General features: G+C 44.3%; 1 protein-coding gene across 1 annotated transcript in view; it reads right to left on the bottom strand.

The window, feature by feature from the left end:
• The window catches only part of LOC103714604 (uncharacterized), a 29,903-nt gene extending 19,273 nt beyond the window's left edge, over window positions 1–10,630 (bottom strand). Inside the window, exons 1-2 of the mRNA XM_039131761.3 lie at window positions 10,256–10,630; window positions 4,805–4,874 (exon numbers count right to left, since the gene is read on the bottom strand). Coding sequence (XP_038987689.3) covers window positions 4,805–4,874; window positions 10,256–10,479 — 294 coding nt within the window. The 5' untranslated portion in view covers window positions 10,480–10,630. The remainder of the gene's footprint in view (window positions 1–4,804; window positions 4,875–10,255) is intronic.
• Window positions 10,631–12,306: the final 1,676 nt, after the last annotated feature.

Here is a 12,306-nt window from a genome sequence, read left to right as displayed (position 1 = left end):
CGCCAGCCTTGGCCGACCCACGAGCGGAATTTCCCGAGGCTCGGCCCTCGGATGCCAGGCTAACCCGATGACCATCCCGGGAGCAGACTAGCCTGAAGCCCCGACCGGTCGCCTCGGCTTGCGCCAGCCTTGGCCGACCAACGAGCGGAATTCCCCGAGGCTCGGCCCTCGGATGCCAGGCTAACCCGATGACCATCCCGGGAGCAGACTAGCCTGAAGCCCCGACCGGTCGCCTCGGCTTGCGCCAGCCTTGGCCGACCAACGAGCGGAATTCCCCGAGGCTCGGCCCTCGGATGCCAGGCTAACCCGATGACCATCCCGGGAGCAGACTAGCCTGAAGCCCCGACCGGTCGCCTCGGCTTGCGCCAGCCTTGGCCGACCAACGAGCGGAATTCCCCGAGGCTCGGCCCTCGGATGCCAGGCTAACCCGATGACCATCCCGGGAGCAGACTAGCCTGAAGCCCCGACCGGTCGCCTCGGCTTGCGCCAGCCTTGGCCGACCAACGAGCGGAATTCCCCGAGGCTCGGCCCTCGGATGCCAGGCTAACCCGATGACCATCCCGGGAGCAGACTAGCCTGAAGCCCCGACCGGTCGCCTCGGCTTGCGCCAGCCTTGGCCGACCAACGAGCGGAATTCCCCGAGGCTCGGCCCTCGGATGCCAGGCTAACCCGATGATCATCCCGGGAGCAGACTAGCCTGAAGCCCCGACCGGTCGCCTCGGCTTGCGCCAGCCTTGGCCGACCAACGAGCGGAATTCCCCGAGGCTCAGCCCTCGGATGCCAGGCTAACCCGATGATCATCCCGGGAGCAGACTAGCCTGAAGCCCCGACCGGTCGCCTCGGCTTGCGCCAGCCTTGGCCAACCAACGAGCGGAATTTTCCGAGGCTCGGCCCTCGGATGCCAGGCTAACCCGATGATCATCCCGGGAGCAGACTAGCCTGAAGCCCCGACCGGTCGTCTCGGCTTGCGCCAGCCTTGGCCGACCAACGAGCGGAATTCCCCGAGGCTCGGCCCTCGGATGCCAGGCTAACCCGATGATCATCCCGGGAGCAGACTAGCCTGAAGCCCCAACCGGTCGCCTCGGTTTGCGCCAGCCTTGGCCGACCAATGAGCGGAATTTTCTGAGGCCTAATCCTCGGATGCCTGGCCTAGCGCCGGAAGAATTTCCTGAGGCCTAACCCTCGGATGCCTGGCCTAGCGCCGGAAGAATTTCCTGAGGCCTAACCCTCGGATGCCTGGCCTAGCGCCGGAAGAATTTCCTGAGGCCTAACCCTCGGACGCCTGGCCTAGCGCCGGAAGAATTTCCTGAGGCCTAACTCTCGGATGCCTGGCCTAGCGCCGGAAGAATTTCCTGAGGCCTAACCCTCGGACGCCTGGCCTAGCGCCGGAAGAATTTCCTGAGGCCTAACCCTCGGACGCCTGGCCTAGTGCCGGAAGGATTTCCTGAGGCCTAACCCTCGGATGCCTGGCCTAGCGCCGGAAGGATTTCCTGAGGCCTAACCCTCGGACGCCTGGCCTAGCGCCGGAAGGATTTTCTGAGGCCTAACCCTCGGACGCCTGGCCTAGCGCCGGAAGGATTTCCTGAGGCCTAACCCTCGGACGCCTGGCCTAGCGCCGGAAGGATTTCCTGAGGCCTAACCCTCGGATGCCTGGCCTAGCGCCGGAAGGATTTCCTGAGGCCTAACCCTCGGATGCCTGGCCTAGCGCCGGAAGGATTTCCTGAGGCCTAACCCTCGGATGCCTGGCCTAGCGCCGGAAGGATTTCCTGAGGCCTAACCCTCGGATGCCTGGCCTAGCGCCGGAAGGATTTCCTGAGGCCTAACCCTCGAATGCCTGGCATCCGAGGCCTAGTGCCGGAGGAACTTCAAGAGTCAGGAGTCGGCAAGACGCTGCCGAAAATTTGTTCGCGCCCCAAAGGCGAATCGACGCCATTAAGGAAGGATGTCCGCCGAAATCCGCAGACCGCCAGATCAGCGACAACTGCCATACGCCATAAAGAAGGCGAGAAGCTCGGAGCGCGCGCGCCTTTCCGAGGGATGGCGGCAATCTCGAAGCATCACTCCCTTCACCCGTTCCCCTCCTGGTTCCAGGCTCGGGAGTGGGGGGCTACTGTTACGGGGGAACTTAGCCACCATGCCCCACGTGACCGGCACGCGCGCCCAGGAAGACTACGGCTGCCCCTTGATCCAGCAATCCGACCTCAGGTCGGATATCTTCGGCTCCGCAGCCCGACCCCGAGTCGGCTGCCCCTTGATCCAGCAATCCGACCTCAGGTCGGATATCTTCGGCTCCGCAGCCCGACTCGACCCCGAGTCGGATATCTTCGGCTCCGCAGCCCGACCCCGAGTCGGCTGCCCCTTGATCCAGCAATCCGACCCCGAGTCGGCAATCTCTCGACAACAACAGACTGTTCCTCTGAGGCACGCCGCGGCCCCCTGCTCCACTACTCCCTGCAACGGCCGTATCCGGCGCTGCCCCACGATCTCCTGTAACAGCCGTACAAAGCGGAGCTCCACTATGCCCTGCCATGGCTGTACCCAGCGCTGCCCCACGACGCCCTGTAACGGCCATGTCAGTGGCAGCCCCATCGTGCCACACGATGACGAATCCCCGGAAAAACCCCCCAGCCTGATATATATGAGGCTGGGGGGGAAGGGGGAGGGTAAGAGATATCTTCCAGAGTATCATCTCACCTGCTACCTTCTCCTTCTCCTTCCCCTTCGATCTCCTCTGACTTGATCGTCGGAGGGCCCCCACTACCCCCGTGGTGGTGCGAGGCTTGCTTGCAGGTTTCACGGCGGAGGGCGGAGCGCAACCAAAGCAACTCAAAGGGAACCCCGTTCACACCGCTGTGCCAATCGTTCTCGGTTTGGACCACCAGCAACAGGTACTATGTTGGCATAATATCAGTATGCCTAGTACAAGGGTCAATTTGGCATACCGACTCACAATACAGCCCTTGTACCGAATATCAATGCGGTATTCATATCGTATGGTATGCCTGATACAGAGTCGTATGCACGGGTACCGCAAAACTTGCATATGTATGCATGTACTTATGCATGTCTGCATGTACAATCTTTGTTTGGACAACCCACAAATTGCGAACATAGTAGTTGAGCCTCAATGCATGCATCTTAAGACTGCAACTAAATGCAAAGATGGCAAGAGCATGAGGATCATTCACTTGTCAGGAACTAGCGGTATTGAGTCATGTAATAGGGACATTTTGAAGAAAGCCTAGGGGGTCAGGGAAGTGGCGGTATTGAGTCATGCAATAGGGACATTTTGAAAAAACCTAGGGGTCCCAAGTGCCTCATCTAAGGCCTGGTGGCCTAATATGGGTGACTATGCTAACATGCAGGTACCTAGACACCCATTTAGGCTAATGCAAGTGACAAGAATGCCCATTCAAGGTGGTCCAGGGATGTAAGGTGGGTCGAATCAAGTGCGTAATGCAGGTCATGCCAAGTTTGACACGGGCCACTTGTTTACATTGAAGGACCTGTCCCTACATACGCTATCATATACTTTAGCTAACTGAAGCTTAAAGACAGAGAGGTCACTTATACTGGCTTCAAGCAGCATTAAACTTGGTGATGAAAGGCATATGTGACAGGAATTTTCCTTTTTCTTGCTCATACCTCTCCTTCCACGCCCTCTTCCTTTATTAGCCCTTCTCATTCTTTCTCTCTTTGCCCTCTTTATTTTTTTGCACATTTTTGCTTTTTTCCAAGGTTATAGAACTAGTCAGAACTACCACTGTAACAAGCAGTAGAAGTTGTTGCCATCATGTAAGTAACAGAACTTGCTCCAACCACCAAGTGTTGAAGCAACCAACAATTAAAAAACAGTAAAATAAGAAAATGAAAAGGAGAAAAAGGAAGAGCGAAGGTTGAATGGGGGCCAAAGTGTTTGGAATGACTTGATCACCCAATTCATTGAAGTTGATGGCTATAAGGATTTCTTAAATAAATTGATAGTCCAGATTGATATATTTCTACTTTTTAAGGATCAAACTGATCATCCGATGTCTACAAACATTTCTACTTATTGGTGATAACATGGCGCTGTATCTAATTTGTGCTTCTTCTGTTCTTATGCAGCTTCTTTTGCCTACTTGGTGGCTTGTTATCCACATCATGTGTCTGGATAAAAATCTCTGGGTATCTCAGTCTATCTTGGTTTCCCATTGCACAACGAGAGTTCAATATTTGTGTTGTCAAAGTTAATCAAGACAAGTAAGGAATGGTCTGGGTATGTTCAAACTTCAAAGTACAGCCACTGTATACCATATCATATCGTATTCTATACATATGAGGCATATAATTTAGTAAATGATGTGCCATCATAGCATGTGCACGAACAATATATAATGCCAACTCAAATTGTCAAGAGTCAAGGAATAATGAGAATATGATCTATTGATCAATGATTTATCAGGTTGCCTTTTTCTAAATTCTAAAACTGGAAGATATTACGAATGTTATAATAGAAGAAACTGATATTCCATATTCATAGATCATAAAATCAACTAGCAATCTATTGGCAAGAGTGTTGTACAGCAAAGATCCTAAGGCTGTTGGCATTGCATAGCCATATTTCTCTCTTACCTCTCATTATCTTATCTAGTTTCCTTTCCTATTCTAGCAAACATTCTCTTTTTTAACTAAAAAGTTTAATAAAAGTAAAACAAAAAGTACCTTGACTCCATGAAGTAAATGCCTAACATTGGCTGTGGATTCATGAAAGTTAAAAAAAAAAAAAAAAAATCAGATACTAAAAGAAAATTAAGGATAAGACCTCAATTTCATTCCAATCTCCAGAAGTACCCCAGCCATGTTGAGACTGCTTTGCGGTTTCAATAATTAATCTGCAGCAAGAAAATGATACTATTAGATATTAACTTTCATTCCATTCTATCATCGGGCAAGAATATTATCCAGCAGAGTGAACAAGACAAGTGGTGACCACATGACTAAATTATATCACACAACCTACAGAACATAAAATATACCTAAAACATTGTCTTCCGCAATATATCTGGACCCTGCTTACTGCATCCTACTTCTTCATTTTATCTTATCCAAGGTTGAGTCTGCTAAAACAGGAAGTTTCTTAGGATGCTTCCAACTAATTACATTCAAGGTATTGTGCCTGGGTAAACTATCTCAAAAACCTTTCCCTAACTATGTCCTTTACTAGCATATGGTCCTATGCATTGCACATGGAGTTACATAGTATTTGTTGTCTTATTATCTATCATTTATGTGAGCAGTTGTATGTGAAAAAATCACATAAAAGAGCTAAAATTGTATGGCAATATATTTAAGCATAGTGCTAATAATTAATTTAAGTAATCCACTAAACATGAATTTCTTGTACAGGGAGTTTAGAACATGAGCATATGCTTTTAAAAGAGTGAAATATGAATAATATTACTAAATAAACAACTTGACAATATATATTGTCAAAAAACAATAAACATATACTTCTAAATGGTAAATAATTTTTTAAGCAACAAAACTGGATGACCAAATGTTTATGCTTTATCTCTAACACATTAGCCATACCCCACATCCACAAGGAATAGAAGTCAAGTGGAAACATTTGGTAGCAATAAGCATTATCTAGCAGTATGGACAGCCCAACATTAGTAGGCAACTAGGCATTAATTTTTAACATAAAAAGAGAAGAGAATTTCTTTCCTATACCTTTGGTTTTTTCTTATTTGTTGAATTGTGTTTAATGTTATACATCAATGGGAAAAAGCAAGGGAATATATGGCCTACTATTAGATTTTAGAGAGCAGGGGAATATGTGCTAGAGTTGGTGAGAGAAGGGGGCTTACAGATGGGATAATGTGGATAGAAATGTGAGATTTAAATTAATGCTTTTAATAGAGTTGTCTAAGAACAATGGATTAATTTGAGAAATTTTAGGGATCTACAGCTCTCCTTTCACATTAACGTGAGAGTGAGGTATATGAAATGGTTTTATTACAAGGTCCGCCGTACCGGTACCGGTCGGCGTACCGGTGGTGGCCCGTACCGGTCCGAACCGGTCCCGTACCGGTTCTCCAACAATAAACTACCGGTACCGGTTCTCCAACACTAAACTACCGGTACCGGATTCCACGCTGATCCGGTACCGGTCCCAGGCCGGACCGGTACGTACCGGCCGGTACGACAGACCATGATTTTATATCTCTTGCCAATGAGTTGAACATATGGTGTGAGAGAGGGGGGCTAAGCAAAATAGGCAATTTATATGATAAATTTCCAAGATTAAGAAAATAATGCAAGTACTTTTTGAGCAGATCTAAATAGAATAATGGGAAAAGACCTACAAATAGAACATTCTTGTAATATACCTGAATCCAAAACATTCACTTTTTTCAAAATAGATGACTAAGGTTCTAAAGCCTCCTCTAGTTTCACCAATCTTCCTGCTTTGAAGACACCTGAACTTGATATGGTTATCTCCATTATGTGCTCCTTTTATGTTATGGGCATTGAGTAACATTCTACTTGGTGTCTCTATAAACGTATCATTACCTCCCTAATATACAAGGATCGTACAATACTCAAGTGGCATATCACCTTTTCCTCCACCTTTAGTTGGATTGCATTGAGACATTGTTATTTACCACTGTGACTAATTTAATAGACAAATTAGTGAAAAACTGATGTTATACTGTCTATAAGACCCTATCATTTTAATGCATGCAGACTAGCACAAGAAATGTAACTATTGCATCAAATTACAGGAATATGACATGAAGAAAATAAACAGACATGTTTCTATATAATCAGATAGGAACAAGTAATAGAGGGAAGAACAGTACAATCCCACCATTAGTAGCTGGCAACTACCATAAATAGTCTAGGCCCTAATGCAAAGCTTAATGATACTTAAAAACCTAAATAACTGCTAAAAGCAATATGTAGACAAGGTTAGTTTCTTCAACACTTCCTTTTGAGCTGTAGAGTACAAGTCATAATTGAATATGTTTAAATGCTACTGATGTTCCTTCCCAGGGCTTTAGTAAGTTGGTCAACAATTGATCATTTAACTTGACAAATGCAATTACTACCTTCAACTTCTCCCTATATAAAATTATAGTCTATTTTGATAGCATTGTACAAAATAAAATTTTAGATCATTACCTACAGGAGCAGCTGCCATGCTGCTATTATATAACTTTGTAGGAACTCCAATTAAAAAAATTTATCTTGGCAATAAATGCCTTTAGCAAAGTGGACACACCAAGGCCTGCTACCCCGAATCCTTGCTTGAAATTCAAACAACATTCTATTTCTTGCCTCTTCAAGTTATTGGGCTTGTTGAACTAATTTAACTCTTTATTGATATCCCATGGACAGGAGTACCATCTAAATTTGCTCTATGAAACATTCAATCCACAAATGTTATTCTTCCTTATACAGAACCCTAGATTGGAACTAGATCAGCACATTTTTGGCCCAACACGTTCGACCTGATTTTGGGCATGCCTAGGCAATTCTTACCTATCTGACTGACCAGGTTGGAATCTCTAGGCTCAACATGAATTTGGGTCAATCTCGGAATAATAGATATCTGACTTACCCCACCCTAGTCAGCTCTCCTTCCTCAGTCAGGCTGCACCAGCCCTCTTTTCCATTTGCTTTTTGCTGTGTCTCCTCATCCCTCTCTCCCCACTACTTGGATGTTGCCCAACAAGGAATGCCGGCCCCTTCGATCTCCTATTTTTGCTCTCTTATTTGCTACCATCAGCATCGTCACCATCCCTGCACCTATCACAGCTGCCCTTCCTCCACATCTCTATCAGCATCCTCATCGCCACCACTGCCGTCACACAATCAAGTATTCTCTCTCCTTCTCCTATGGTTAAAAAGTTAAAACCACAAGTCTAGCCATCCAGGATCAGGGTTTGATCAAACCACATCAGGCCAATCTTCAGCTTGGGGTTTTGATGCAATAAAATTTATAAAGTTTCAAGTTTATGGAATTTTATTTTGTTTTAGCAAGTCAATAAATTGCAAGGTACCGTTCATGGGCACTATTCATGCTACATTACCATGAACAGTAACTGGGGCTGTTTTCTAGTCTTTTAACTTGGTTGGGAGTTCTAGTAAGATTAAGTTTGTCCATGTTAAGAAGAGTTTTGGATCATTTCCTTTTAAAAGAGTCCTGGAAGGGGTGAGGAAAGGGGTCAGCTCAGGGTTCTATGAAGGGCTATGTATGCTTCTAGGATGAAGAGAGATTATGGTGATTTATTTGTGCTTGAATAGTGGTCAAATTTCTCCCCTGCTTTTGCCTCTATTCTTCTTCCCACTTCTCTTTGCACCCTTTATAACTCTATTTCCACTATGTTTTATGCTAATCACTGCTGTTAAACAGCAGATATCTAACTGATAATCAGATCTATAATCAGATCTGAAGTTGTTTCATACCAACAGTCCAAACACAGGTCCAGTTTCTGTGTAGAGGTTCTGATTTTTTGGTTCCACTTCTGAACCTAATCCATTGCCATGAGATCTCACACAATCCTTAGTTCCAGTTGGAGATTACATCAGGTTTTTTGGCTGAGTCAGGTTTGGGCTACATTTGTCCCACCCAAGGTCAAGAACGGCTGCGCTTCAGTCCATTATAGTGCATTCTTGGCTATGGCACCCAGCTCAACCCAGTCAGTGACCAAGTTTCCTTGGAACACCTTTTAACTTGCATCATTCAGAGGGATGAGACCTGGTAGTTATGCTAGATACTTTTTCCATCAATATTCAGAGCAAGCTTTTCTTTAGACCATAGTCATAAAGCATATCATATAAAAAAGTTTACAATTACAACAAAGACTAGGAATTAGAAACCTTTTGTGTGTTTGTAGACTTTGCAGTATTGATTGAATAAGGTTCACCGTCTCGGCACCAAACCCTGTACCGGTGCCACACTAGCACAGTGTCGGTACGATACATAGTTTTTTTGGCGTACCGAGTGTCAGTATATCACCCATATCGGATACCGATACTGAACTAGTACAATATAGTACATCCCGTATTGCTTGGTTCGGACCGGTATAGCATACCATAGATTGAAATACCAATGCACCCGAGCCTTACCACACTGTAGCGGCAAAGTATCGGTAGCAATACACATGTAGGTACCATTGTGTGCTAGCACAACATATGGCATCTCATTTCTGTTATGCTGGTACTAGCAGGTGCACCCTCTATTGGTATGACACAACAGGCATACCATGTATTTGTGCTTTATATTGCTTTGCATAATGAAGCACAGCTATGTCCGACAACCATAATGAACACATGAGATCACAATTCTGACATTTATGAAAATATTTTCATGATATCACATGCTTTTTTCTCCAACTCATCCTCATCATATTTGTAATATAAGTGTTGAATAAAATTTGAGGTTTTCACACTTCGAGATGCAATACATATCAAAAATCACATTTTGTAAAATAGAACATGTGTGGGATGAAAATTAATGGCACAAGGCTTACAAAGAACTTGATCAAATGTGGGATTGCTTGGAAAAGGAAAATGCAGCAATTTGCTGCAAATCTGGCATTTGGTCCCTGATATAACTCCAACATTTTTGTCTGGTAGCCCCATTGCCAGGTCATGAAGGAACAGCCTACTTTGATACCCACATGTCCATCTCAGGGGCAACCGTACGTTGTTCGGACACAACAAATAAATCTTTTGGGGTATCTTACAAACATTTTAGGATATGATCGCGAGGGCTTTCTTTATATACTTGTCCTTGGTGTAATGGTAAAAGGCTTGGGCTGACGGGTGCAATGGCTCATGTCCAAAGCCTGAGACAGCCACTTTGTGCAAAAAAGATGCCAAAGGTTAGGACTGTCCTCAGATCACCCCTCCCAGGACCCCGAATCACGGGGACCATAACTGAAATGTCGGCACTGGCAAGGACTTGACGTTATCAGATATAGAAGGGAACACCAACACTAATGAAGTCCCTAAACAGCAGAATCCAGGGAAAAGAATGATTCTTGGTGGTCAAAGGATGCATATCTTTTCATGGTTGCTGTAGTTCTCTAATCCCATGGATCCTATGAACGAGAGGTATGGTTTCATCGCTTTGAGGTAATCCTTCCTCGTGGGAATTTTTTACATATATTTCATGATGAAAAACCTCACTGAACATCATCACACCCCAAGACATCAAATCTTGTTCGACGATTAACGGGCGAGGGTGGAGGCGGCATACCTTTCGATCTGAGGGTAGAGCTGAATCCCGGTGGTCGAGTCGTCGCTGCCAGGAGGTCTCTTTCTGGTGGGGTCATCCGTGTTGCAGGCAATCCTCCTCCTCGTCAGGGTTGGCCGCCGGAATAAAGCGTCGTGGCCGCCGACAAGGCGCTCCGACAGGCTACGGCGTCGGCGGCCCAGATACGAAGCTGCGACTTGCGAAGCCAAGATCGAACTCGAAGCCATCTCCCACCGCCGACGCACCCCGGGGCAAGCAGGCAGCCAAGCTCTCCACCGAATCAAATGGATGCTTTTCTAACCGGTTCTCTGCACTTATTTTCCTGATTTGGTTTTTGGGTCCGCTGACAGTAAAAACCCGATATAATCTACAATCTGTGCCGGGCTGGATGGGGTGCTCCTGGACAAAAATAAAAGCAGCCGTTTAATTATAATTTTTTTATATAAATATCCTTCTAAATATCAAATTTTATATAAATATTTTTTCTAAATTGATATTTACATGTATTCTCTCGTAAAATATTTATTTTACTATTTTATTTTTTTTATTCTTATTTTTGCATATGTACCATACTATCTAACAGCATTAAAAAAATTAACGATTTTAAATTAAAATGACTAAAATATTTTTAATGAGTAGACGTACAAATAGATCACGATCCTAATAGCAAAAGAAGAAGATAGAAATAATACTGTTATATTAGGAGCATTTGTATAATAACAGAGTTTTACGAGGGTATACATGCAAATATCAATTTTAGAAGAGTATTCATGCAAACTTCGATATTTAGAAGAGTATTTATACAAATTCTGATATTTAGAAAGATATGCAAGCAGATAACTTGTGCAAATTTTTTAAGATAAATTTACATCAATAACCCTTCAAATTTGGATAAAAAATATTTTGACCTCAAAATTTTATTTTTTTTTCAATTAACTACCCATATATTCATTTGTTTCAATATAGCCCAATTGTTTTTTAGATGAGTGTCTTTGCCCATTATCATTTTGTATGACAAAAAATAAATTGGTGCTATCGGGCGTTTCAACTTTCAACCATTGGCCAGCTAAACATTTCAAACAAAAAAATCAAAAAACATTTTTTTCTTCTTCAAAAATATAATAAAGAAACAGGCTGTTAGGCAACCTATATGCGGAGTAGGATGCAGTCAAGCTAAGTCTAGCATCAGTTGTTACTAGCTCAGTATTTTAAATGGTCTCTCGAGTTTGGCTCAAATTTGGTTCAAGATTGAGCCAAGCTTAACCCAGTATTATTCAAGCTTGGCTTGTATAGGTTGCGAACCTAGCTTTTATCAAGCCAAGTTGAGCTTCTTTTTATTTTTTCAAGCTGGACACATTTCAACCCGGCTCGTTTATGATCCTAGCCTCAGCTCGTTTTTAGCTGAGCCGAGCTTAAATGAGCTGCTATTGAGCCAACCTATAAGTACCTCAAATCATTCACATCCCCATTCGGGTGCCCATACTAATCTAGTATCACGAACTAGTATTGCCCATGGTTCTAGAGTAGCAATCCATTCACTCCGCTCGATCAGTAAGGGGATTCGTTCCATAGTCACCACCAGTGCCAAAAGAGGAGAGGGAAAGAGGGGGATTGGGATAGGTTCTAATGATTTTCCTTCCCCATTCAACACCTCTAAAGCTGGCACATCTTAGCTCATTCATCCCACTTTAACTTAGCACGAGCTTAGCATCCTTGGATTGCACACAACTAGGTTCAGGTCATAAATAAGTTGACCCAACTATCCATTTCATTGAATGGGTTGGGTTGGGTTTAGATTTAGAAACCCTGACTTAGATGAGTTAAATAAATCTATTTAATAATCAGCTAGGTTCAAGACATAAATAGGTTGATCAAACCTTCCATTCATGAGATGGGTTGGATTGGGTTTGGATTTAATGACTTTGACTTGGATGATCCAGATAACTCTATTTAATAATCAGGATAAGTTAGCATGATCATGATCCAAACCTGAGAAACTCAACAGCAACCAAATTTATTATACATGAATATTAATATTCATAAAAATTATAGAT

The sequence above is a fragment of the Phoenix dactylifera genome, chromosome 9, assembly GCF_051530095.1.
Source record: "Phoenix dactylifera cultivar Ajwa chromosome 9, Ajwa_hap1_PhDact_Kaust_v1.1, whole genome shotgun sequence".
Lineage (NCBI taxonomy): Eukaryota > Viridiplantae > Streptophyta > Magnoliopsida > Arecales > Arecaceae > Phoenix > Phoenix dactylifera.
This window is presented reverse-complemented; position numbering and strand designations above follow the sequence as displayed.